The 27,935-nt window shown below is 39.0% G+C and overlaps 1 protein-coding gene across 1 annotated transcript in view; it reads right to left on the minus strand.

Annotated features, from left to right (window-relative positions):
• Positions 1-2,330: 2,330 nt before the first annotated feature.
• ptprb (protein tyrosine phosphatase receptor type b) overlaps positions 2,331-27,935 on the minus strand; it is a 38,906-nt gene continuing 13,301 nt past the window's right edge. Inside the window, exons 11-40 of the mRNA XM_085435993.1 lie at positions 26,401-26,670; positions 26,217-26,275; positions 25,099-25,303; positions 24,897-24,994; positions 24,384-24,549; positions 24,173-24,303; positions 22,310-22,457; positions 21,957-22,226; positions 21,510-21,685; positions 21,254-21,404; positions 20,902-21,002; positions 20,511-20,676; positions 20,146-20,427; positions 17,528-17,806; positions 15,325-15,474; positions 15,087-15,226; positions 14,598-14,734; positions 14,395-14,501; positions 13,985-14,090; positions 12,493-12,573; positions 11,250-11,267; positions 11,044-11,125; positions 10,136-10,226; positions 7,777-7,853; positions 7,559-7,693; positions 7,265-7,387; positions 6,592-6,755; positions 6,288-6,423; positions 4,590-4,710; positions 2,331-4,394 (exon numbers count right to left, since the gene is read on the minus strand). Of these exons, the coding sequence (XP_085292119.1) occupies positions 4,372-4,394; positions 4,590-4,710; positions 6,288-6,423; positions 6,592-6,755; positions 7,265-7,387; positions 7,559-7,693; positions 7,777-7,853; positions 10,136-10,226; positions 11,044-11,125; positions 11,250-11,267; positions 12,493-12,573; positions 13,985-14,090; positions 14,395-14,501; positions 14,598-14,734; positions 15,087-15,226; positions 15,325-15,474; positions 17,528-17,806; positions 20,146-20,427; positions 20,511-20,676; positions 20,902-21,002; positions 21,254-21,404; positions 21,510-21,685; positions 21,957-22,226; positions 22,310-22,457; positions 24,173-24,303; positions 24,384-24,549; positions 24,897-24,994; positions 25,099-25,303; positions 26,217-26,275; positions 26,401-26,670 (4,193 nt within the window). The 3' untranslated portion in view covers positions 2,331-4,371. The remainder of the gene's footprint in view (positions 4,395-4,589; positions 4,711-6,287; positions 6,424-6,591; positions 6,756-7,264; positions 7,388-7,558; positions 7,694-7,776; positions 7,854-10,135; positions 10,227-11,043; positions 11,126-11,249; positions 11,268-12,492; positions 12,574-13,984; positions 14,091-14,394; positions 14,502-14,597; positions 14,735-15,086; positions 15,227-15,324; positions 15,475-17,527; positions 17,807-20,145; positions 20,428-20,510; positions 20,677-20,901; positions 21,003-21,253; positions 21,405-21,509; positions 21,686-21,956; positions 22,227-22,309; positions 22,458-24,172; positions 24,304-24,383; positions 24,550-24,896; positions 24,995-25,098; positions 25,304-26,216; positions 26,276-26,400; positions 26,671-27,935) is intronic.

The following is a 27,935-nucleotide window of genomic DNA, read 5'->3' on the forward strand; positions in this document are numbered from 1 at the left end:
TTTTGGCATAATAACTAGTTACCGTGCTCGTTACCACAATAATAACGTAGTTACTGTAATGCGTTACTTAATATCGCGTTAGTCCCAACACTGGTAACCAGTGTGTTAAGTGGATGTGTTGTACAGGGAGATGGCCACAGACAGGAAAGGTTTCCTGTGTCGTTCAGTGGTGCTTTTCGGTAATCTCAGTCTCTCACTGAACGTGCTCCTGTGACTGACCAGCATGTCATGGAGTGGGTGGGAGGTGTTATCCAACATTGTCTTTATCTTGGACAGCATCCGCCTGTCCGACACCACCTTGAGGTAATTACAGTAATTACAGGAAGGAAAAGCAGGACAACAAAACAATCTACAAACAGGTGAGAATGGTGGCATGCAAAATGACACAGTATGTGTTCCAGCCCTAGAGAAATATCATGATCCTGGCACTTTTGATTTTGTGAGTTATATTTCCGCTTATCCTGTTTCTCCCATATCTCATAAAGTCTAAGTCTGTGCAAGTTGTTCTTATGATTTAGTTATTTCTGGTTTTATTTTGATGGTTTCTTATCTCGTTTGTGTTGTGTTTAGTTTCACTTCCACTATCTTCTTTTCCCTGATTAGTTTCAATTGTGTATCTCACGCATCTCCATTGTGCCCCAGTCACCCTGCTGTGTGTATTTAAGCCTGGGCCCCAGTCAGGCCTTTGTCTGTTTGCTTACATTTATGTTTCTTAGTAATTGTGTTCAGACAATTTTGGATTCCTGCTATTTTTTTTCATTGGTTTTTTCTGGTACCTGTTTTGAACAAATTCTTCTACATCATCAAACAAAAACAAAAACAAAAAAATGGATTATATAGATAGTCCATGGATCCCAAAGATATTGCAAAACGCCAGTAAAAAGAAATATATCCTGTACAGAGAATTTATAAAGTGCAGACCTAAAGAAATGTGAATGATGATTTTAATAAATTCTTTGTAAGTTTCAGATGAGACCTAGCTGATAAAATTACTGCTTTGAGAAAGAGCAGAGGAACAAATAGAAGAAAAATCCTAATTAAATGTTTCTAACAGCACAAGAGGAAAATACAATAATTGATGTTGTAGAGAGATGTCAGGACAAAATCTCAACTAACTGAAATGGTATTGATATGAAAACTGTTAAAAATGTAATTGAATGATTTTAAAAACCTCCAACCTTCATCTGCAATCTGTCATTATAAGGCGGTACAATTCCGAACAAAATGAATAGGCCTGTTTCTCTACACTCACGATTCACCCAAACACTAGTGAAATACTTTATTGATAGACTGGATAAATATTTAAATGAACACAAACTATTAATAGAGAGTTGACATGGATTTATGTCAAACTGATTAATGTTTAATGCATTAATTGAACTAAATGAAGAAATCACAAATTGTATCAGTCAAAGAACGTATGCACATGGAGTCTTTATTGACTTGAAGAAAGCTGTTGACACACTTGCCAATCACATATTAATTGATAAATTGGAAATGTATGGTATTAGATGGGTGGCGTTGGACTGGATGAAAAGTTACATAAACAACAGGCAACAGTTTATGAAGGTGGGAGAACATTAATCAAACTTTTAAACCTTGCTTGTGGAGTTATATGGGGTCTAAACCTCTAGATCATCAGATATATTGCGGTTCATTTTATTTGCAAATGATACAAATAATCTTTATCATGGAGAAAATTCACAGCAGCTTTTAGTAAATTCACATAAGAATTTACTAAAAACAAATTATCACTGAATTTAAGCAAAACTAAAATTCTATCCATCCAACCATATTTTTCCACTTATTCGGGGCCGGGTCGTGGAGGCAGTAGCCCAAGCAGAGAAGCCCAGACCTCCCTCTCCCCAGCCACCTCCTCCAGCCTATGCGGGGGGACACCAAGGCGTTTCCAGGCCAGCCGAGAGATATAATCTCTCCAGCGTGTCCTGGGTCTGCCCTGGGGCCTCCTCCCGGTGGGACATGCCTGGAAAACCTCACCCAGGAGGCGCCCAGGGGGCATCCTTCTCAGATGCCCGAACCACCTCAACAGGCTCCTTTCGATGTGGAGCAGCAGCTGCTCTACTCTGAGCCCCTCCCGAATGGCCGAACTTCTCACCCTATCTCTAAGGGAGACGCCAGCCACCCTTCGGAGGAATTTCGAAATTCTAATGAAGTTTTTTTTATTTTAAATTTCAAATATCTATATATTTGAAATATCATTATCTTAAAAATGTTAAACATGGAGAATGATTTAAGCAGCATTTGAAAATGTGTGCATAATATTTATGAGCTACTGTAACCTTTCACCCAAAGAAAAAAGGCCACAAACAGTGAGGCAGATATTTTTATTCAGCACTTTATGATCAAGTTTACAACAACAGGACAGCAAATTCTAAAACTCAATTACACATTTTCTTAGGGCCTGGTTATTTAAATCCAAATCACTTTCATGAATCCATCACGATATGACAAACGTAATAAAGTTTACATAAAACAATCCAGCAGGTCGAATGTATCAGAGAAAATCTTTAAAAAAAAGAAAAAGTGCAGACCAGCTTTCATAATAATGAATTTAGCCATAGTATTTTAAATGTAATGTAAATGTAAAATGCCATATCATAATACTATAAAATAAAATATGTTGCATGGGCAGAGGTAATTTAAAATGAAAATCCTCCAGCAAAAAAAATCTCTGCTTTTTCTAGAAACGTATACAATCACAAAAGTCAAATTCTTTCACAATATTTATAATGATGGTTTTATTAAGAAAACATGAGGTTTCTGCATTGTATTCATACTTCAGTCTTTTATGTTTAAAGTTTAAATGGTTTACAAGCATTAATTACATTAAAGAGGAGATCAGTGCGCTCATTTCCAACTCCAGAGCTTTCTTCTCAGGCTAGTAAAGTAGCTTAATGTGATATCGAGTATTTTTACTATTATTTTTTTTTAATCCTCTGAGAAACAGGCTACTGTCACTTTAAGGCCCCTCCCCTCTCTTAAAACTTATCTTATGATTAGCCAGCTTTCAGAAGCCAGTTGAGGGGCGGCACTTGGAGCTTGTGATCTGTACTAAAAGTACTTTTCTTTACAGGGATTACATTTGCATACCTCAGTATTTAAAACTTTGGCCACGTTTAACATGAATGTCTAATGCTGTATTATAAAATATATGACAGAGAATAAAGCCTCTTTAAAGTCTGAATACAGCAGGTTATGTTTGCTTGCAGCTACTCAACAGGTATAAAAGAGAAACAGAAGTATTACACAACCAGGCAGTTGTTGACAGACATATATATTCATCATATTGTAAAAAAGAAAAAAAAAGAGTATTACATCTATATTTACATACAGCAATATGTGTGTTTAGAATTTTTAAATAAACAGCTTATATGGAGCAGTAAGTGAGAACATACTGGAGGGTATAAAAAATAGATGGCTCTTTCCTTCCCTGCTGTCACTCAGTTATTATTTGGATCACAACAACCTGAGATCAACCAGTGCCTACATTAAAGGGACTCCACTATGTTTTTCAATGAGTTTAAATCCATTTTTAACAATTTAATTTTTCAAAGTTTGTTGTTTTTGTTGACAATAAACTATATATTTTTTTAACATTTAGGATTCAGATAGGGCTGAATTTGATCGATCATTTGTGCCTTCTCTCTGTAGGTTTGAGTCAAAGCAGTCCTGTAAATTGAGCTGTTCCAGTATGTTTAGCTGGTGGACTTTGCTGGACTGTCAGGTGGATTTAGAAAAAAAAAAAGAAAGAAATCCAATTTGCATGCCAATCTGAGCTCAGATGCAGATTATTTAACAGGTACTCACAGTTCTTAAACAGCTTTACGGAAGATGATTTATTCAAAATTACAGAAATGACTATATAATTATAATAATATGCTGCACAATTATCATTCAATCCTTTTTTTAAATATATAAACGTATGGTTAAAAATAATAAGTGTCAGATGTTTTAATGGTTTTGGATTCTTGTGTTGAATAAAATCAGACTGTAGATTTAGTGGAAAGTCTGTGAGGTGTTATTTGCTAAATTTTAAAAACTTTTCTCAGATTGTGCTGATCACCAGCTGATCACCAGCTCTAGCTACGAAAGTCTTCCCTGCAGCGCCAACAAACCCAGAACCTCCGACTTGTCTTATGCTTTGTTTTTATTTAATCCCAAATCTGCACTTTAATTTCTACTTTTTCTCAATGAATTTGTTGCTGTAAAACCAGTGATTCAGAGTGCAAGACCTACAGCCCTGAAAAAAGGTTTTTACAATCTTGGACTTATTTATTTATATTCCCTGTTTTGTCCGTTTCTTGTGTTGGAATGTTTCCTCGTTTTGATCGCATGAACATCGTCATCTCTTTAGCGTCCAGTGTAAATGAAATCTGAGAAAACAAAGGGACAAAAAAGGGAAAAAATTACTATGATTTATGTGTGCTGCAGACAAATACACAGTTTCTACTGAAATATATAAATGCAGTTTCAGTTCAACTGTCAAACACAGAAATGGGACGGTTCACGTCCACAGGTGGACTGTTTCATTTCTGGGCTCCGATGACAAATGTTAGAAACAGTCTCACCTCTGCAGTACTCAGGGTTGAAATTTTCATAGATGGGGTAGAGAGGGTTCTCCTGTTCGCTGCGATGCTTTCTGGCTCTTAGGACATCCCGAATACACTGATACAGGAAGGCATACTGGCACTGCAATGCAACAAGACTGTTATAATGTTGTAATAAACACCTTCCGGTGCTTTTAGAGCATTCACTGCAGAATTCATTCATGTCCCATGGAAAACACAGACATTAATTTCACTAACCAATAATTTGTCAGTTTCCATCAATAACCTTTTTTATTTCTGACAAAAACACGACGATAACAAAATAAAAACTAATGCAAAAGGACAAAATACTATTGATCCTTTCGTCAGCAAATAAAATTGAATTGACTAAAACACATGATTAAGACTAAATCTAAAACTAAATCAGCTTTGTTTTTTCTTTTTTCTTTCCTTTCCCTCAGGTCATCTGGATCCGTTTTTTTTTATCAGTTCCCAGTCAGAACCAGACACGGAGAAGCTGCGTTCAGCTTTTATGCTTCTTATATCTGGAACAAACTCCCAGAAAGCCTCAGATCAGTTGAAACACTCAGTTTATTTAAATCCAGGTTGAAGACTCACCTGTTCTCAACTGCATTTGAATAAAACACCAAATCCACACTTTTAAGCTTAAATTTCAAAACTTAAATTTTAACTGCTGATATCTACTGTTCTGATTTTATCTACTGTTTTGCTTTTTTTTTGTTTTTTTTAATTAATTTTAAATCCATCCATCCATTCGCTTCCGCTTATCCTTTCCAGGGTCGCGGGGGGGCGCTGGAGCCTATCCCAGCTGTCATGGGGCGAGAGGCGGGGTACACCCTGGACAGGTCGCCAGTCTGTCGCAGGGCCAACACACATTTTAAATCATGCTTTTTATTTGTTTTTGTTTTTAATGTCTCTGTAAAGCACTTTGAATCACCTTGTTGTTGAATTGTGCTATATAAATAAACTTGCCTTGCCTTTATTTGTTTGATCCAGGTTTGATCAAGATTGACAATTTAGTATTATAACGACAGTAATTGGTAGAATTTTCAGACTACCATATTTGATAGCTTCCATTATTAATTTTTTTCTCACGTTTTAATGATGTAGCTCCAGTTTAGTCTAAAATTCTCATTGTAATATTAATAGTTGAACTTGTTTTTTATGTACAATAGTATTTTTTTTTGATTTGCTACAAACTGGTTTGGGTGTGGTAACGTCATCATAAACTGTTTTTTCAAAACCAATTTGCATTCAATATTTACTAAAAAGGAGGATAACATCCTATTTCTAAATCTTTATTGGTAGTTAAATTCTAGATTAGGTCAATATTTCCTGATGTTTCTTGTCTAATAGTTTCAGTTTTAATGATGTATTACCATAAACCATGCAGATTTATCAATAGCCAATAAAATCTGGTTTCTTTTCTTCCAATTATTTGTTTTTTTGCGACTGGTTTATTTCAAAGTCTATTGTTGTTTGCCTTTGCTTCCATGTGGGACTATCCTTAATCATATTCTAATAAGTAAAATTGAAATAATGACTAAAATACCTGCTAAACATAATGAGATGAACTGAAGTGCTACAATCACTGGTCTAAGTGGGAGAAATGTCTGGTGTACAAGTTGAAATCAAATAATCAAACGAATGTCCTAGAATTCAAAGCTAAATACTTAAATATTTGAATGTAGCTCTTACCTCAGTCTGGACCATGTGCTGGCGGTGCAGGCGGAGGTCGAACACGCAGCCGTAAAGGTCGATGGTTCCTTTGGAGTCCAGCTGCTGCAGAACCCGATCCAAAGCAATGAAGGTCCCTGTGCGCCCGACTCCAGCACTAACAAGCAAAAACATCCAGTTATCAAAGATCTTAAACAGAGAATCAAAGAAGGTTCAAGGACTCAATAGTTCACTTTTTTTTTGGGGGGGGGGGGTTTCTAATGGCGGGATTCTGTTAACTCACAGCCAATCAGATTTCTCCCTGAGGACAGCCTCAAGCATCTACCTGCAGTGAACGACAGTGGCTCCGGTGCTGGGCGATCGGTCCACATAGTCCCGGGCTGTCCTGACAAACTGGATCAGGGACTGGGTGCTCTCAGGGACGCCGTGATCAGGCCACACCGTGTAGTGGAAGTGACGCAGTACCCGAGGATAACTGCAGCTGCTCTCCTGTCCAGGTCGATAATGGATTTATTAGGATTGTTATCACCCATAGCGACATTCAAGGTCTGGATTTTGAGGCTTTAGATATAATGTAACATAACGACATAACGTTCGTTTCAACATAACATAGTGGAAATCAACTTTTTCATGGCCACACCAAAAACATGCAGAAATAATCAGAATAATCCTTCTGTAGCCTCTCGATTCACCCTCTCCATGAAACAAGGGTGGTTTCATGGAGGTTAGCTCCTCCCTTTTTAACAGATATTTGTACAGCAGGTGGGTGGACTCTCTGTCACAGAGATAAACATACTGTATAAGGATATCCCCTTAAAACCTCAAATCTCTGCAACTTTACAGACATTGGTTGGCCATGTTTATCACATGAGCTTTATTTGGAGAAGTTATGAAAATGAAAGCTTCACAATAAGTATATCCCTTCTTCATTCTTTAGATATTACTGCTTTTCTACATTTTTACGCTGGAATAAAAAACGAGAGTAAAAAGAAACATACCGAGGTGATCTTGAACTCTCGGATGGTCCACTCAGGCAGGACAGACTCTGACAGCATCTGAATGACCAGATCACCGTAGTACAGAGGCTCTCTGTCTGCAGGCCAGTACTGGTCACACTTCACCTGGAAACACAGCATTCATATAGTTTAATTACTTCTCAGGGTTGAGTTTATCTTCCTTTGCTAACCTGTGAGAAGAATCTGGAGCTCTTTTCAGCTTGCAATCAAAGCTCATAATTTCAGTTTCATAATCGTTCCACTCAAGTGGACATTTTGATCAAGCGGACGCCTCACCCGTCCTTTCTCCACACACTGGGTCACCATGATGATGTTGTAGACGCCGTGCTCCCACACCATCCGCCAGAAATCATCTTTTGTGCCCGGGAGCGGCCCCTGGGTGGCAATGTACTCCCTGCGGTAGTTATTACCCTGCACATGTAGGCAAGAGAGGCGGTATTAGTGTCATTGTCAGTGAGTGCGCTCAGTTTGTGCTTTTTAGCATGTGCTCATACAGGTATGTAGCTGGCGTTGATGTAATCGGAGCAGGGGTCGTCCTCCAGGTACGACAGCTTCACTCGGGTAGAATCATCTAGAAAAATGAAGAAATAAGTCACCAGCGGCTTTCATTATCTTTAACGTGTAGTTTAAACTAACTCTAATGCAATGAGTACTGAACTGGTTTAATAAATGTTGACTGAATTCCTCCCACTACATCCAGCATCCACAGAGCAACGTAACCATAAGGCGTTTTAGCTCCATTTTTGGTCTCCACCTGTTCTTATAAATAATTTCTGGGTTTTTAGCTTCTTAAGGTTTCTCTTACTTCAAAAGCTGTAACTGTCTGCTGTTTGCTGCTGAGCTGGGCACTTTTAGAGGTTATTTATTAAGTAGTCATTTACCTAAAATCAGTTTGAACACCCAGAACTAAAAGTGTGAAGGCTATAAAAGCACCACAGGGCGACAGCCAGACTCTGACTCTGAAGTATTGCTAAAGTTTTCTTGTTTCTTGTTTTCTGTGTTTCATCATTGTAGAAGTTTCACTAAAATGTCTTTTTTCAAATTTTTTTTATCAGTTAACCTTTATTAAACTGTCAGTATATAGAAAAAAGGCCAATCAGTTTGGTAGTGGTAGTGTGGTAGTCTTGAGAGGAAAAATCAGGGATAAATTAATATTTATTAATATTTATTAAAAATTGTTTGCCAGTTTTTGGATAACATTAAAAATTTTGGATTAAAACAGGTTTAACTGATGCTCTCAGTCATTCAGTTATTCTTATTTTTTTCTTGCAATTTTAATAAAATTTATATCATCTTATTGCAGCTTTGCAATAATACTAAACATCAGATTCGCACATTTAACCTTAAACCAGCCAAAAACGAACAATTATGAAAATTGCCCAATTAAATTTCTATCAGTCTACTTAGTGAAGAAGCAACCATCATTTTGAGCTACTGAGGGCATATTTGTAAAAGCAATAAGTGCAGATTCCTTATAGTTTAATCAATATGGTCACATTAATGTTTCACCATAGGGTAAAGGATGCAGTTTATGTCTGATGGTGAAATTCTAACACATCCACTCCAGAATAAGTAATGAAAACAGCGTCTCTCACAGCTTTCCTGAGGTTCTTATTATTGAATGTGAAAGATGTGTGAATGCGAAACAGACTCAGTAATGACTCATTTCACTGAGAGAGAGAGAGAGAGTGTGTTTGTGTGTGGTGTAAGTGTGTTTACTTCTCTGACAGTTAATTATAGAGGTGATGTTGTAAATGTGGCACCTCAAGTCATAAATCTGATTTTTTTGCAGTTAAAAATAACGGATGCTTAATTACTTTATTTTAAACTGAGGATACTTCAGAAGGAAAAACTTTGAAAATGACAAATTGTGGATGTGGAAATTACATTTATAATTGCGTAAAACAGATGCACCAAACAATCTTCATGTGATTAGAAATCTGTCTGTATATCACTCCCATAGCAAAAAATCAATGAACTAACATTTCAGACATTTAAAACTAATTTGGCATCATCCCCAACGACGCAGACAGAAAACATTTTCACAGATGTATCATAATTTTAAACATTACATTTCACAGATGATTCATTAATTGAGTAATAACAATTTAAAAAACTCTTTTGTGCTATTTCAAGCAAATGTTATTGTTACCTGAGTAAAGATTGCGTCATTCAAGGAAATTCAGATTCCGTGTCATTATTTAAAACCGCTCCTTTCTTTTTCTTTCTTTCTTTTTTTTTAATCAATCCATCCTTAATATAATTTAGCTGTTTTTCAGCCCATCATCACACTACCTTTGAATGAGCAAAAATTCAGTTATGCAAATTCATTAAACTGGACTCGGATACGAGGGCTGAAACTTTAAGATCAATTAAATTTGGCCAGTTGTTGGTATCAGCTGATCAACTGGTTGGAGGACATACCATTTTATAGTTTTTAATCTGCTGGTTGGAAAAAAGATGCTATGCGAAACTATTTTGTGACGTGTGGATAATAAATAATATAGAGGACAATCTGCTTGGGTGGCTAAGAAATGGAAACAAAAAGCTAATTAAATGAGTAAATATTCCACATAGATGCTGTATTTTCAGTAGTATTGTGTAATTATGAAGGCTTTTATCACCTCAAGCCTCAGAGTTCATCCTTGTCACCAAGGGAACAGGTGCTGCCTCATTAAAGCTCTTGACGATGTGATAATTGCCATGATTTCCACTTTGATTTATTTTTCTTTCTCACTGAGGGACTTGAAGGGTTGTCAGCTAACTGTTATGTGGAGTGACTGTTTTTTTTTTCTTTTTTCTTTTTAACTTTTTGAGAAGCAAAAAAGCTTTAAAGCTAAAAACTGCACTTACATGGCAGGATGTTGTTGTAGCGGTTCTTTCCTCGGTTTTCCGGCACTCGGGCGACATCCATCGTCTGGTTACGGCCGACATCCTTCAGATCCTGAACAGAGATGAGAATAATTACATTTGTACAGTTATAAACATCAGGACTTTGTGACTAACAAGACCAGCCAAAATCTGCTTTTGAAGAAAAGCAGTGCCATTCCTCATCAGAGTCATGGTACATTACTTGACCTTTAAGTTTCAGAGAAGCAATGATTGAAAAGCAAAATGGTTCTGAAAAGGCGGGCAAGTCAAACCAACAGCCAACTGGCATAAGCATGAGCCCAGAACAAGCAGTTTGATTTGCTGTGAAGTTGGTACACAATTGGAAGACTTTCAAGGTTTTTGAGTGTAAGATGGGTGTCCAAAACCCAGAGTTATTCCAACAGAGTGATCTGATGTTATTCAACTGAACTGCGAAGCACTTTGATGCAGTTTAAAAGACCTATTTTGTTTTATTTTATCAGTGACTGTATATCACAGAAGTACTTGTTTTTTTTAATTTACCTGATTTAATTTAAGTTCATTTGTTGTTATTAATACCCACACAGTCAAAGGGACTGTGTGGGTATTAATTTTTCCTTATTTTATAGTTTTAAAGGTGCTCAATGATGTCAAGAGAGTGAGCCGTGTTTGGTGAGGAAATAAATGGCTGCACCCGTTAGAGACTCTTCTGTCATTCTTAATGCCAGGGGCTGCTACAACAGTGATTTAATATTATTAATATGCAAAACCTCTGGTAAAAGAAACAGTGTGTCTTTCTGTCTTCCTGAGATTTAACACTCCAAATGAAAACTGAAGACATGCCCAACAAACAAATAGTATGATTGATCAGGTTCTTGAACACACTTTTGTAATAATTTTCATACACTTACCTCAAACTCTTCAGAAAGCAAGTAGTTGGAGTCGGCCTGCAGCTTGGTCAGATGCGACTCGAAATGGCCCGCTTTGATAGGACTGAACAGAGAAAGATAGACAAATACTCAGCAAAAGGTATATACTGGAGGTAGAGTGGTGATTTTTAGCCATTTCAACAAATTAATTACATACAAAGTTTCAGAAATAAAGCCTAAACTCTCACCTGGTGATCCGACGGTTACTGCAACAGAAGATTAAAAAATTGAATTAATTCATGTGACAGTACAATAAGGTGGTGAAACATAGGTTGGTTTATAAAGGTGGGTAATCAACTAGACAGTAACACAAACATAATACAGGAGTGAAAATGATACATTATGTATAGTTTTATCGCCTCTTGTAACATTATGCAGTAAGAAGAATACAATATGGTTCTGTTATAGCAATATTTCCAGTCTAGTAGACAGTCAAAACATCTCTATTATTTAATTCTTTATCTATTACTTAATTGTGTTGGTGAAGTCTTTATCAAAGAAAAAGCTGCATGTAACAGTCCAAAATGTATGCTCTCCTAGAGCTTTCTTTTTCTAAAACAGTCCAGCGAGCTGGATTGGAGTCCTTGTTGTGCTAATTCTGGCCCCTGGGCCTTACATTTGACACCCTTGTTCTAAAATGTCATTGACTGTGATTTTATGCAAAAGTGGGGTTTAATTTAATCATCTATAATTTAGCTGGTTCAATCAACACTTAAAACATCTCATATACTCAGTCAAAGAAAACCTTACATTTGTGACCTTAAAGTCATTTTAATTCATGGCCCACAAGCTGAGGTGGGCTGGCCTATCCTGTGACAGAATGATGGACAGGCTGAGATGTCTGACAGACGTGTAATATGAAAGATACCACAACAACAGCCTATTTTTACACATTCGGTGGGTTTAAAACACTTGCGTCTAATCACATTACTGCAATTTACACGCCTTGCAAAGCTGTCCCGTAAGCTGAATTGGACCCTCTGGTCGGTTCTGGCCTAAATAATGCAGGAATTTTTCATCTGCGATTTGTTTCCAAGTGAATTTGAGATCTGATAATCACTGCTACCAGCAAACGCAGAAGAGCATCGTCTTTATGTCCAGTTAAAAAACACGCTGTAACTGTAAGCTGGGGTCATTTATGAAGCACAGAGAAGCTTTGTTTCTACGCTCTGTTACATTTGTGGTTGATGAGCTGTGGCCAATATACAAATGTATGCAGACACACACACACACACACACTAATTAACAGATGCTGCGGCCTGTGGTGGGTGAATGATGAGGTAATCTGAGAGAGGGAGCGAGCACTTTATTGGAAACTAATTCTTCTTCACACACTCACATATTGGACGTGGGAGGTGTTGGAAACTAATCTCTCCCTCCCTCACGTACTGAAGAAGAATAATTATAGATGTGCCGCACGCACAAACTTACCTCCGGACGCCCATATACATCCCTGAAGTTGGAACTTCTTTCCACATGCTCATCCTCACCACCGGGTTCTCCTGCACAGCCCTACACAGAAAATATCAGCACTGATTAGGAACATTAAGATCAAAGAGTTAAACCAATGAAAACATTTGAGCCGTGCCCTCTACGCTAATAAACATGTTCACCAAATCACAACTAATTAACTCTGTAAATTAGCTTAACAGCTAAATGACTGTGAGAAAACTGATGTGACATTTTGGAGCTAATTTTCTGTTCAGGGCTCTGTTGTGGGGCCATAAATGTTACATAAAGTCATGAAGCCAGTCGGAAATTTCACACTGATGCCACAGAGACAACGCCCCATCCAGAGTTAGTGGCATTGATGGTGTAGTATTAAAAAAGAAATGTGTGTTATCTCAGAAATGCTTTAAAAAGCTGTTAAAGTGTCCATCATTTTGACTTATACAAGAGGAAATCTGCAAACAGAAGAACAGATTCAACTTAAAGGTAAAAAACTCTAAGCTGTAGTTAAAAAAAAGTTTACTATTCTGTTCTTAGTCTGAAATAGAAAAACTTTTAAACTTAGCCAAATTATATTCTCCTTTTTCTTTGCACAATCTTAAACTGTCAGATGGTCCAAACAAACATGATGGTAAATGGTCTGTATTTATATAGCGCTTTACTAGTCCCTAAGGACCCCAAAGCGCTTTACATATCCAGCCATTCACACACTGGTGATGGCAAGCTACATTGTAGCCACAGCCACCCTGGGGCGCACTGACAGAGGCGAGGCTGCCGGACACTGGCGCCACCGGGCCCTCTGACCACCACCAGTAGGCAACAGGTGAAGTGTCTTGCCCAAGGACACAACGACCAAGACTGTCCAAGCCGGGGCTCGAACCGGCAACCTTCCGATTACAAGGCGAACTCCCAACTCTTGAGCCACGATCGCCCCACATGACCACAGGTTCAAATAATGAAGTAAGTGTTTGAAAACGGTAGAAGCCAGCAATCCAGTGTTTGGATCTCAGCCTAATCTGGCTTCATCAACAACTTTTCCTATATTTCACTTTGTTTTTAACTTGACTACAAACTCTGGCTTTCCCGCTTTGTTCTGATCGGTTTAACATTTGTTTTGAAGATTATGTAATCTGTTGTTATATTAATATTTCCCCTCTGTGTCTATCTCTGCTCCACTCCGTGTGTGAGGAAGTGCACTCAACGTGAAACTGTGAGCAGGGAAAGGATGCGCTAACATGACCAACTGGAGTTCAGCACCTTCATAAGTCTCTAAGAGAAAAAAACCTAGATGATTTAATTTGAAAATCATTCAAATACACAGCTGTGTTTTAAACTCCCAAACACTGACTCATTCAAAGCTCCCGTAGTGGAGTTTCAGATTAAAGAGCAGGAAATGAGCAGCACATGTTTTGGCTGATCTTACACTTCCAAGCGTCCTTGAGGTAACTACAAGCAGAACACCTAGTGTACTCACACTTTGCGTAGCCTCTGTCTGTAGGCCAGCAGAGAGACGACTGCCACCATCATACCAATGAGGAACATGCCAGCACTCAGACCCTCCACCACACCACCTAGAGGCTCTGACAAAGAACAACACATATCGGGAGATAGCTGAGGTTAGACAGACCAGCTGTGATGTTTCAGCTTTTACTTCATGTGCCCTTGAGTGGAAGGTGTAGATAAAACATCTGTGTCATATTAATGAGTCAAAACTCAAAGACAAATTTTTAAAAATTTAGATGAGATGGTCCCAAAAATTCATTAATTCTACTCATTGCTATCCTTAGTTTACGGAAAAGTTAGGTTTGGTTAAACTCAGGTAAGATTTTTATAAGAAAAAGAATAAAATCTTTAATCATCAGTGAAAATGGTCGGCCGTCTCACCTGCGTGCGTCCGGAGTGGCTCTGACAGGTAAGTGTCAGTGAAGAGTGGCTGAGAAAACTCTCTGTGGTTCTCGTCAAACAGTCGGGTGAAGGCTCGCACGCTTAGCCTGCGCGAGCAGACACACACACACATACACGGTCAGTAGCTGAGGGGAGGTGTTTCTGTGCTCAGTGGCACTTCAGCAGCATCAGTTTCTCATTACCTGTATGATGTTTTGGCTTTCAGCGGCCCGTCACAGAAGGCACCGTAGCTGTCACTCAGATAGAGGTCACCGTCATGGTAATGATCACAGGATCCCCCCAACCGGTCTCCTCCTGCGCCCAGGTTCACCTCCACCACCTGATCAGGTATTGATTGACCACATTAATATATTGACAGATATACAACCAGCACAGTTCTTATTCAGAGGGTGACTGTGATCATTTTTTTAACTTCTTCACTTTTTTAAAAATTATCTTAAAAAATGTAATAAAATTAAATATTTTAATTCTAATGTCTTAAATTTTAATTATGCAAATAAACAATAAATAAAAATGTTCTTCGTGAAGATCAGAATCTTGAGTTTAATCAGCACCTTTATAATGACTAAAGGTTTGGTTGTTTATGTCAAGTCTACAGAAAACAAATATTTTGTTTGCATTTTTAGAAAAGTTAGAAAAAGATCTATTTCAACATGTAATTTGCAGATTACCTGCCCAGCAGAACTCTCAGTGTCCTGTGGACAGCGGCTGGGGAAGTAGGCAGTCTGATAGGCTCTGACGGATGAGTTGCTGATGTAGTCGCGGTATGAGGGCAGTGGGTGGCGCTGTTCTGGCTGCAGCATTTCATTGGCTGTCAGAAGAGACAAAAAAACTTGTCTACCTCCAGTTTGTCTGTCTGGAAATGAATGTAAGTCAAAGTAATGTAAACATGTGTTGGTGTGTTTGTACCATCAGACTCGGCCACGATCACGGTGAAGTATCGGACGGCTCCGTTGGTGTCGCTGAACCAGGAGCAGTTAAAGCGAAACAGGATGGAGGATGACTTGATCTTCGATGACCTTTTGGTGACACATACACTTTGAGGTGGGACAGGAGGGCCTGAAAGGAGAGAGGACTGGTTAAACAAATATAAGTGCCATTTTGACTTTTTATTGAATATATTTTTAGCTCATAATAATTGCAGTAATCATTTTAAAAATTAAGTTGGAATTTTTGTTTATTTTATCAAGATTTGGACATTTTATCAAGCACAAACTATTTTATAACTGTGAAATTATCATATGACATACATGATTATTCATGGCATTTAAAAATATTGTAATATTAATTGCAAAATAAACAGCACATTGAAATGTTTTTTCTGAAAACTCTGAAACAAGAAATGTACAAAAGTTTATAAAAACAAAAATTCTCAAAAGAGAAAAACAATATTATGCTTCCACAATCAGCACAATAGTATCACATGGTGATCATCACTACTAGTATACCACAACACTGTGAAAAGTATATAAAAATATAGTTTTGTTGTTTCTGAAGAAACTGGCTTTTCCAGTTTCCATTCGCTCTTTCTCCCAGTTTCATCCTTAGCTTTCTCTCTTCCTGAAATGCCACCTATAAAAAACTTGTGGATTTTCTGCCTTTTTCTGTTTCCAGTGCGCTTGTGTCAGGATGATTTATAATGCAACACAAGCACAAAGAGGGAGGAAGAGATGGACGTGAACTAAGGGGGGACAAAGAGAAGAAAGGAAAAGGTTTTAGCAGAGGAGAAAAGTTTCCAGAGTGTTTGGGGTCATGGTGACTTTTTCAAAAAGGGCAAAGAGAAAAATAAAGTGACACTTCAAAGATTAAGAACCTGTGTGTGTGTCTCCTTCCTTCATTATGAACACACACACACACACACACACACACACACACACACACACACACACACACACACACACACAAAAGTTCCCTTCTGTTGTTTATTTTTTATTGTAGCAGGAGTTGACTGCACCAGATGTTCAAACTCGGCCTAGTTAGATAGAATCATAGGAGGAAGTGTGCTATTTAGAGGTTTTAGACCCGTAATAAATTAAAGATAACGCCTTTTAGTTCCAATTCAGTGTAAGGTATAGCTACATACATATACAGCAGAAACAAATGGGTTTGACAGCAAACACGGAAAACCAGATGATGTCGAGTCAGATCCCTTCTGTTTCTCTCTGGCACCCATGACAGGATCATGAAGTCATGAAGTTGGCTTATTCAAATAAGAGCTGGGTTTTAGAGTGAGTGAACAATCAATCACAATTTAGTTTGCTTGTAAAATGACAAACGTGACCTTAAACCTGAATGTTATTAGTGAAAAAACTCATGGCGAGTTCCCTAAAATGTGAACCACAATCTGGGAGTGAATTATGGGTGGACAGCTGACGGGCAGCTGTGCCAAAGTCAGTGATGTAAAAAAAAATGTCTGCCGGACGCTTTTCTTGGACTTTCAAGTAAGGAGAAATCTGTTCACAAGAGCTGCTTTATGTTGCTTTAAGTTAGTCATGGGCTGCTAGTTTGACTCATGGTAACTGCTAATTGAGTATTTCTAGCTTGCCATGTGATTACTGGTTATTGTTGATGTGTCAATCACAGCAGTAAAGTCAAACATCAGTCACTGAATCCCGCCTTAGCATTCCACCCGCTCCTCCAAATGTGATTGTGTTTGGCTACAGAAACCCAAGATGGCAGTGGACATAAAGCTTAACTACAAGTTAAAAACATTTGAGCGTTTTTAAGGAATTAGTTCAGAAAAGTATAGAATAGTATAATGCCACTGAAACAGGTAAAGAAAACTGACTATGCACAAACTTGGAGTAAAGTCAGTCTTCAGTTCCCTCTTTGTTTCCCAGGTGAGCAGTCCTACTTAAACTGAGGTTTTATTTAAACAACCAAATCCAACACTTTACCTGAGGGGAATATTGGTGTGTGTATGTATGCTTGTCTATCTATCAATATGAGGACCAATGAAATTTAATGAAAAGTGAGGACTGTTCTGGGTCAGTCCTCACATGCTTAAAGGGTCTTAGTTCAGGGCTCAGGTCAAAAAGGATTAGGTCCAGGTTAGGTGCCTGAGACTGCCTTATGTAAATGAAGATCCTTGTAAGTGTGTGCTTAAACTCACGGTCGATCATAGTGACGGTGGTGTGTGTCACCGGCGGGCTCGTCTGTCCGGCTGATGACACTCTGACCGTCACAGAGTATTTCCTGTATGGCTCCAAGTGGTCCAGTGTCACCGCTGTGATGCCTCCCACTAGCTTCAATGCTGAGATCAGCTCCCGGTCATCGTAGCGCCGACACTCAACCTCGTAAGAGTCAAAGTCAGCGTGTGGAGGTGACCAGGAGCAAGAGAGGGAGGAAGAGGAGAGAGGGAAGCAGTGGATGGACTTTAGAGAAGATGGACCTAGAAAAGAGGAGATAAGGACACAAGGAGAGGAAAGAAGTATAGAAAAAATGAAGACAAGATGAGAAGAAAGATGATGAATGAAAAGTGACAAAAGGAGACAAAAAGAACAAGTCCAATGAACTTTCTGTTTCTCACTTTGCTTATTTTCAAGTTTGACCTTCATGAGTAAAATAAATTCCTTGTGGTGTTTATCTTTTCAAAACAGAGAGCGACAAGTCTGCTGCTGCGAAAGTCCCCATTTATTTTTCCTGATCAGATGATAGAATCACTCTTTAAGAGATGATGAATGTTCCTGAGGACAAAGACAGAGGCAAAGGACAACACATTTGTCATTTTTTGGGCTGGGAGCAGACAGAAGATAGAAAAATAAGATGGAACTTTTGTATTCAAGAGGTGAAAATAAGGGCCTTTGATCAGTAAACATAAGCTAATTATGACATAATTATTGTACTACAAAATTATTTGGGTTAAAACTCCTGTGAGTACAACAGATAAATAGATAAAATCAGCACTAATCTGACTGCCCCCTCTTACATTAGCCAAACCAAATAAGTGAATATTTTGCTGAGATTAATTCATTCTTATTTCATTTGTGCTCATTTCTGCTGACCAGTTTTTGATTGGTTATTTCATGCAGTTTAACGGTTAGTAGTTGTTGAAATTCATTCGATTTGGGTAAGAGAAGAAAGCAGGCTGAGGTAGGTGTCAAAAATAGTGATCTTTATTTTACACACTTTCAGTGTGGGAAGAAAACTTGCAATACAATCTTCTGCGAATGGACCGCTCCCCATCCTTATATTACCCTGATGACGTCACAGTAAGATCTTACTGGAAATGATAACCGTTCCCCACACTCAAAAAGTTCTCCTTATATAGACATCAACTGCTACTTTAGAGAAAAACAAGTGTGTATTGTGTTGTGCAGTTTTGTGAAAGTATGTACAAAGAGAGACTGTCCTAAGACGACCTCCCTGTCCTTACTTAGTGTGTGTGTGAACGTGCGTGTTTTACATAACTATGTGCATGTTGTTATTCGCCTGAATATGTCCAAGTGACTGGAACAGGCCCTGCTGGACCCACCAGATCGAGTGGTGTAAATACACTAATGGACAACAGCTTAAGCAGATAGAAAGAATAATACAGAACAACAATAGACTGATTAAAGTTATGATAATCTGTATGCATTAATATCTGCTCAGATTAACATAGATATAATTCAAAGATTATTCTGTCAACTGATTCAACAATGGTAAATGATTAATCAATGATAGGTCTGATTATAACTGTGACCATAAGAATACAAAATAAAATATCTCTTGTCCACATAGTCATTATAACTTAAATCAATATGAATCCATGATTCAGTGAAAGTGTACACAGGTTACATGTAGAGACAGCGTCTATCAATGTCCTCCAAGCCTTTTTGAAATGTTAAAAATAATGGCAAACGATTAAAGGTAATAACAAAAGCTTCAAGCTGTTCCGTTATCATCTTTAAACATTTAAAGATGGATTGATACTCTGCTTTTTGGTTGTAAAAATAGTTTTCGGGCTTTGGGGTGCACTTGCCTGGGTCTGTATTCAGTGAAGAATGAATACAACATACCTCTGATAAACAGACATTACTTGCATGCAGTTGTTTTTCAGAGGGATTTTTTGAGCCTTTTCCTTTAAGTCGTCGTTACTCTTCTAATGATACACAGGGAACTTTTGGCCATGTACAGATCTAGCTTTTAATTTTGTACTTCCTGTCTGAGTGAACTCAAAATAAGGGCTTCTCTGTGGGTATTTATAAATGTGTTAAATACTTCATCACTTCGTCTGCTGGAAATTAAAAAAGGAAGCTGTGAAGAGAAACTGGGTCAGATATATATGTGACCTGGATATTTTTTATTCCTCTCCCTGATGGTTTCAGTCCCTGCAGCCAAAAACCCTCTGGACAAGCAGGATAGGATTAAAAATGGATTTAACTCCACAGAGAGACTCAGAGCCTCTGTTGTGCTGCCATCAAGTGGAATAAAATCATAAATGCAGCTGGTTTGTAAAATGCTTTTAAAGCTTTGGATCCTCTTCTTGTAAGCTGATAGTATTTTTTAATGTTTGCTCAAATTATCTATAAACATAAATAAAACCATAAAGATTGTCAAATGTGCGGTCAGAGGTTGATTAATCCTGATCTGATTAACAGAAAATGCAAGAAACATGCCAAAATTAATATGCAGAAAAATTTTCCACTAACAGGAAATATTAAGAGAGTAAGGTCAGTATAAATATGTCTGATTAAATACTCGCACAGTAGTAATTGATTTATTTTTCTTCCTTTAGGTTCCCCCTACTTGTTCTTATGTTCCTCTGGATTGGCTGGCTCCTGACTGTTGGTCCACCTTTGGCTCCGCCCCCACTAGTAGTCATCAGAGTGAAGTTGTACTCTCGCCCTGGAAACATCCCGCCCACAATGCAGCTGGTCAGATGGGTTTGTGTGACCGTCAGCTGATCAGGAGGAGTCCACTGCAGACTGAAGTTACTGTAGTCTCCTTTGGTGGGAACAGCCCACAACAGCTCTATTGTGTCATTGCTTGGGCCTTGTTTGACGGACAGGTGGGCAGGCGGTTGGGGAGCTGGGGAAAAAAAGTAATCAAAATAATTTGGCATTTAAACTACATCAAAAAAATGTGCTTGTGTGTATTTTCATTTCACTCACAGGTGCGCCCAAATGCTGAAACATTATTGGTCAAATCTCCACTGTGCGTGATAACCTCAGCACGGTACAGTCTACCAGGGACCAGCGCAGTGAAGGTGTGACTTGTGTGCTCCGCACCAAGAGTCTGGGCTCCCAGGATGGATCCAGAAACATCGTACAACACCACCTTACGTAACAGGGAAACAAACAAATCAGCATGAGATTCTAATTGAGAACTCCACTGAAATTTTTTCTGTTTTAAAATCGGAGAGTCACGGGGAGGAATTTTAATTCTAAACCATAAAGACCGAACTCTGCAAAACATGGCTAGTGGGATTTATTTTTTTGTGGACTGAAGGAGGAGGTCATGTTTGCAACAGTTTAACTGCAGATATCACAGAGATACATTTACCTCATAACTGCTAAAGCTTCCCTCTCCATGGTGCCAGCTGACTCCCAGTCTGTCCGTCCATCCTGAACTCTCCACCTGTAGAGATGAGACTGGAGATGGGACTGCAGAGCAGAGGGGGGACAAAAAGGAAGAAGACATTTTAACAATGTGACTGAGGTAAGTGAAATGAGAAGAAACAGAAAGAAGAAAAATTTAAGAAAATAGCAAGGAAAGATGGAAGAGGAGAAACTATCTGACTAAATGCCGAGAACGTGGAAAAAATATCTTGAAGGTGAGAAAAGATGAGGACAGAATAAAATGAAGGCTAAGCGATGGCTGTGATGTTTGTATCCATACAACAGCACTGACTGACCGGTTCTGGCCAGCACAGATGATTCGCTGCTCATGTCTCTGCTCCAGCTCACCACCTGCAGCTTGTACAGACTGCCTGCTCTCAGCCCAGAGAACACACAGCTGTCTGCAGCCGAGCCCACCTTCTGCAGGTCCACCTGTTCACCTGCATTCTGAAGAACACACAGCGCACATTAACACGATGAAACTTAGCAAGAACTTAGCTTAGAAACTTAGCTTAGCATGAACATCAGGAAACATGTGAATGTTGATCCCACCGTGTGATGATCCCTCCTGCTCCCAGGAGAGCCCTGCCTGTGATTGGTGGTCCCCTCAGAGATGCTGTACAGGGTCAGGTCATAGATGTCAACATGGCCATCGGATGGACGCCAAGAGAAGGAGAGAGAGGAGGTGTTGGCTGAAATGACCAATAGATTACTGACGGCAGCGGGACCTGAAGAAGAAAGGATTCACCTTGGGTCAAAGTGTGCATTTACAGGAGGTTCTTTCAGGAGGTTCTTTAGTGAAAATACTTCTTTTGACATGGGAGTCTATGGGGCCTGAATGACTGCTGGAGCCTCTAGTGGATGTCACAGAAACTGCAGGGTTTCAACACTTTAAAAAAAAAAAAACATGTAGCAGAAGAGTCATAGTTGTATCATAACTAGTTTTATACGTCATTAACGATCCGTCCTCTTAGTAAAAACTTCTAAATTGCGACTTACGTGTTTGCCCCTCTGCGCTTGCCTCCAGTGACGGCACGCCACCACTCAGCGTTACGACCCTCACGCGATACCACTTCCCTGACGTCAGACCTTCCAGAAGCTTGCTTCGACTCTCGGCTGCGACCGTTCTATTGATCACCACAATGCCGGCCTCGTCCAGCAGCTGCAGGCTGTAGCTGTCATATGCGCCCACTGGTTGCTCCCAGCTGACGGTGAGGCTGTGGGTGGTGTGATCATTATCAGCCTGGAGGGCTGTGACTCTGGCTGGAGCTGTGGTGAAGGAGAGAATTTACCTATGTTCAGTCTGCACTGATCTAAATGACAAAACTCTAATAATCTGTCAGGTGCCTTACCTGTCCTGCCTGTGGCTGTGTTGCTATTGCTTAGCTTCCCACTCATCGATTGGACAGTGATGGTGTAAAGGTGACCTGGGGTCAGCTCTAAAAAGTCCAGGGTGGTGACATGTTTGGGAACAAGACGAGTGTCGATAATGACTCCGTCCTAAAGACAGAAAGTTGAGAGATATGTCTTAAGTCGTCTGTTACTCCACCACCTCCGCATCCCTTCATTATACGGTCTGAACATCACCTATTCACAGTGTTGGGGAGTAACGGAATACATGTACCGCCGTTACGTATTTAAAATACAAAATATGAGTAACTGTATTCCGTTAAAGTTAGCGTTTAAAAAGGTGGTATTCAGAATACAGTTACTTTGTTGAAATAAATGGATTACACTGCGGTACTTTCCTGTTTCTTTTTGTCACGGGTCAGGACTGTTTGGGTTTTGTTTGACAGCTACGTTCTGTTGTTCCAGGCGGCAGCGTTACGGTTGCCATGGTTACAGTGCGACGCTCTCTCTCTCTCTGCGACTGTGTGTTTCCTGGGTGAGAGAGCGCCTTTTCGTTGTTGTTGTTGTTGTGCTAAGCTAACAGGCAGAATGCTACAAGCATAGCTCTAAAGAATGTAGCATCATGGGCAGTGTAGTCCGTGTTGCAGGGAGAATGGACTGCCATACACGTTATGTGTCTGTGAGCACGAGGAGGGAGAAAAAGGGGAGTGGAAAGGTATGAGTTATCATCGAGGAAAAACGGGAGCTGGAAGCATGTAAATATAATAATAACCACTTCAGCCAAGAAGAGTGCCTGACGAGCCCAGTTGTAAGTAAGCTATTAAGACTCGACTGTACACCGTGTTCGTGTTTTCCTCCGAAAACAATAAGTTCCATTGGAGCAGTCTTTCAACGCCTCTCTCTTGTCTCTCGCAAGAAAAGTTGACCCACACAACAAAGTAAAGCTATTTTTCGGCTACGAGCCGACAGGGACCCCACCGTATTAGTCAGAGGTCCCTTTACTACAGTTCGGAGTCGCGGACCTTCAGTAATAGTAATAAATCATACAGCAATAGTACATTCATGTTGTTGTAAAAAGCATGATAATAGATTAAATGGTAAATGGCCTGTATTTATATAGCGCTTTACTAGTCCCTAAGGACCCCAAAGCGCTTTACATATCCAGTCATCCACACATTCACACACTGTAATCCAAAGTATTCAGAATACGTTACTGTCATTGAGTAACGTAACGGAATACGTTACAGAATACATTTTGGGGCATGTATTCTGTATTCTGTAATGGAATACATTTTAAAAGTAACCTTCCCAACACTGCCCATTCATCAGTCGACCCAATGCGTACATGAGCTGCTCGTGTTGGTGTGGAACTGAAAGTACACACATTTTTAGATGTCTTTAATTTTTAATACATTTAATTTAAATTATGAGTTCATATGACTGCTGAATGTTTTGAGCTCAAACTAGGGTGTACTCATGCTGGGAATGTTTGCCTCGTACTGTCCTTTAGCACAATTATCCCTACACCCAGGCCCATGTTTGTTATTAAAGCAATTTTTACAGCAGAATGTTGATTTCCTGTCTGAGTTATATACCACACCCTGAACTGTCATCTCGTGCTTTGTTGTGTTTTTTTATACAAATAAAAACATTTCCATTATATTATACTTATACAGAACAGGTACAAAATCACACTGAACCTATTATTCCATCCAACTGTATACATTTCAAACTAATATGTTTATGATAAGTGTGAAACTTGCAGTGTTTCATATCAGATGCATTTTTATGAATTGCAGTTGAAGTTGGAATCAAAAAAGGGGTTAAACAAATCATGTGGTGAGGTGTCTTTGGTATTAACTTACCACGGTCAACAGGGACACAATGTACATGTCCAGGTCTCCTTCGCCAGGCATCCAGGAAGCCAAAAGTCCAGCAACAGAGTCAGTCAGACCAGGTTGTGGAACCAGGTGGAGGTTTCCTACAGCTCTGGGAACTGAAGACGAGATGGATTTACTAAACTTCAACCCAAGATGCTTGCAGTGAAGCTGTGAACATATACTCTGCATTTCTAACCTGTTCGCCCCTCAATGAACTCTGCTCTCTGATATGATCCACTGAATGTCGCCACCACAATCTTATAAAGCCGCCCAGGCGTCAAAGAGGTCAGCCGGTGTTGTCGCACCTCACCACCCAGCGTGACCGGAGGGAATACTCGAGAATCGTTGAAGAGCAGAGTGACCTGGGGGTACAGGAAGTGGTGCAGTGAGATGAGTTCATCCTCTGGGAAACAGGGGTTCAATTCATGTTTGATGATACATTTTAACATTGTTAAATCATATCAGTGGGAAAATGCACTTAGAATACTTCACTTACTCCGCAATTTTTAAGTAATTATAGTATAGTTATTTTAACCATAACCCTATTAAACATACTTAAAGTACCTGCTTACTCGATCATATTTTTAAATTCCCTCAGTAATATCTGAATTACAACACATTATAGCTGATACTGATTATTTAGACCGGTGTTCAGGTGTTTGTCTATGAATTACTAAATATTTTTTAAACAAAGTTTTGTGAAGCACACCTCATAGTAATCCACGTCTCCAGGGGCAGGGCTCCAGGTGATGTTCAACTTGTCGGTTCCTGCATTGCTGAGTAACAGATTCTGAACAGCTGCAGGAACTAAAATACAAAATTCATCCCAATCAGGAGAAATAACACACACAAAAAGAACTTTTCTGTAATATTACCATGTTAGGTCATTTTTCACGTTATCTCTCACTCACAGGTGCGTCCATCAGTGGAGATGCTGCTGACATAGTCTCCACTCCAGGTTTCCACAGTGACAGTGTAGAGTCTACCCGATGTCAGAGATGAGAAGACGCACTCGTTGTGTCCTGCTGAGACACTCTTATTCTGCAGCACGGTGTGATTGTAACGGATCAGAACCACGTAGCGGTCGAGAACCCCAGCCGCTTGGCGCCAGTACACCTGAAAGTATGACACAATATGATCACATAGTAATATTTAAAAATTTAAAGAATCAATCAATCAGCTTTATGACTCTCTGTTGGTTCTAGCTTTACTCGTATTTGTACGTTTGATAACTCCTTCACCCAAGTTAACTAAACCTAGTTATGGCTAGACCAGGTGCTCTAGTTCAAAGCTGATGGTGGGGTTCCTCAGGGCTTGGTACTTAGCTCATTTTTATTTTTAATACATATGTGCTCAGGCATGTTAGAGTAGTGCACATCATCAATGTTATGTAGATGACACCCACATCTATTACAGCTGTAATCCCGACACGAATAAAGTGTGCCACCTGTTTTGCAGACAACAGCCACTCCTGTTTTAGCTGTAACGGTTTGTGTAATGGGTGCTAATTTGTTCTCAATTAAGCCACCTAGAAATATTTGTTTTGATGATTATTCAGCCTTAAAACAGATAAGCCCCACATTAATTTTGGCTGTGACTCTTTTGTTATGTGTAAGATTAAAGTGTCTTAAAAACATGAAACATTTAATTAAAAATATATAGTTTATACAGAAATCCCAACACATTATTTGAGGGTAATTTAAAGTAGTGAGAAATTTCCTTTTAATCTACTTTTGTGTCTTGTCAAAAAAATGACACTTTTGCGACTTAATTCCTCTTAACAAATCCATAATTTAGTCTCTCAGAGCCTGAAGTCGCAACACAGGTTCAGAAGTAAAATCGTTTTTGGACTATCAAAAAAAAAAACCCCAAACATTCAAATATCCCCGAAAGTTGTCTTTTTCTGAGATGTAGACCACTTAGGTGATCATTTCACTAAGAGAGCTTTAAAAAAACAAATAAAACAAGTAAAAAACTGCAACAGTAACACCACATTAAATTAAATGTTATTCTTGTTACACAGATATACCTTGAGGAAGTTGTCTCTTCCAGAGTGAACAGCTATTGGATTTTGCACAGTGGCTGGTTCTGCAAAATGGAACAAAAGACAAAGCAACAGAGATGTTTTAACTTAAGTACAAACAAAACTGGTAGATGGTAAAATAAACATAAACTCAGACAAATATAAGACTTTAAAAGGACTGGATTCTTACGTGTTCGAGCTAGGACGGTGGCGGAAGTCTCCAGGTCGCCACTCCTTGTTTTTATGACCACCGAGTAAAGCCGGCCAGCCTCCAGCGACCTGAATGAGCACTCAGGTGGTGAGGAGTGGGACACAACAAATTTATGTTTAGAAATTCCCTTCCTCTCCTCAAGGCAGACCAGGTAGCTGTCCACGACTCCTGACACAGGACGCCACGACACCTGCAGAGCATCAGACTTGCCGCCATTTGAAACAGTTATCTCAGAGACAGGCTCCGGGGCTGAAAATAAAAATATAATTGTATCGTTTTTACTACAGTGTTAAATATTTGTAATATAGAGAATGAAATGAATGTATCTCTTTAAAAAAAAGTGCATAAATTGTAAATTCAAAAAAACATAAATAACCTTTATCCCCTTTGTTTCTCAAACTTTTCTTAAAAACAAACAATGAAAATTGCGTATGCCATTGCAGATACAGCAATGATGCCACTTACTGACCAATAGAAGGTTATTTGAGGGGATTGAGGGTGGAGTCAGGTTTTGTTTCTCTACAGTCTAAATACTGATTCGTTAGCAGGAGAACAATACAGACATTCACATCCAGAGGATTCTGAAAGTATCTGGAACATTCTATGGGAACACAGTACAGTAAGTGCTCTGAACAGGAAGTGTGTGTTTGCTTGTATAAGTGTTTATGTGAGATGTAATATGAGTCTTAGACTTTCTGAGGACATTTAAAAGACCAAATAATGCCAAATTTTGTCTTCACATTTAAACAGACCTTTAAAGGGTCACTGCTGAGTCCAGACTTAGTTATGGCTCAGATTGAATTTTAGGTTTTGGTAGAAGGTAATGGTCCCAAGAAAGCGACAAGTCTATTGCTATAGTGCCCATGAAGACAGGTAAACAAGTGGGTGTGTGTGTATGTGTGTGTGTGTGTGTGTGTGTGCGTGTGTGTGTACAGGAAGCCTTTGACCATTAGGAGCATTTTGGTTTGTGTGGAACATTCCAAACGTTCTTTTTAGTGTTTCAGCCATTGTTCTAGAAACCACCTGATGTTGTCACATAACATATTTTTACTTACCACTTTACCTAACTTTAACCACCACAACCTGAAACCACACCAGGTGGTAACCAACTTCTCAAAAAAATAATGTCTGACAAGTCATCAACATGTCATGCTTTCAATAAACAAACAAGAAAAAACCCAAAACATTTACATGTTTTGTTTTGGGTTTTTAAGCAGTTATTTTACAACATTATTCATCTGAAGAGAAGTAAGGAAAAAAAAATTTGTGTTGAAATCATACTCTTTCTTTTGACTAAACTCTAATATTTCCAGCGAGCCTGATTTTACAGCGGTCCACAAAGTCGACTCAGGAGATTTTTTAGTTACTGTAAACTGTCTGCTGACATTCCTGTTCAGACTGTTTGGTTGAGAGGGTCACTGAGTTTTTCCTGTTCACAGACGCCGAATCTGTTCACCACAAGGGAACACACAGCAATATTGTCTCTACACAATAAGATCCCAGCAATCAAACGG

This window comes from Copadichromis virginalis, linkage group LG17, assembly GCF_057382275.1.
Source record: "Copadichromis virginalis isolate Kocher_CV1m ecotype Utaka linkage group LG17, C_Virginalis_male_GT1.1, whole genome shotgun sequence".
NCBI lineage: Eukaryota > Metazoa > Chordata > Actinopteri > Cichliformes > Cichlidae > Copadichromis > Copadichromis virginalis.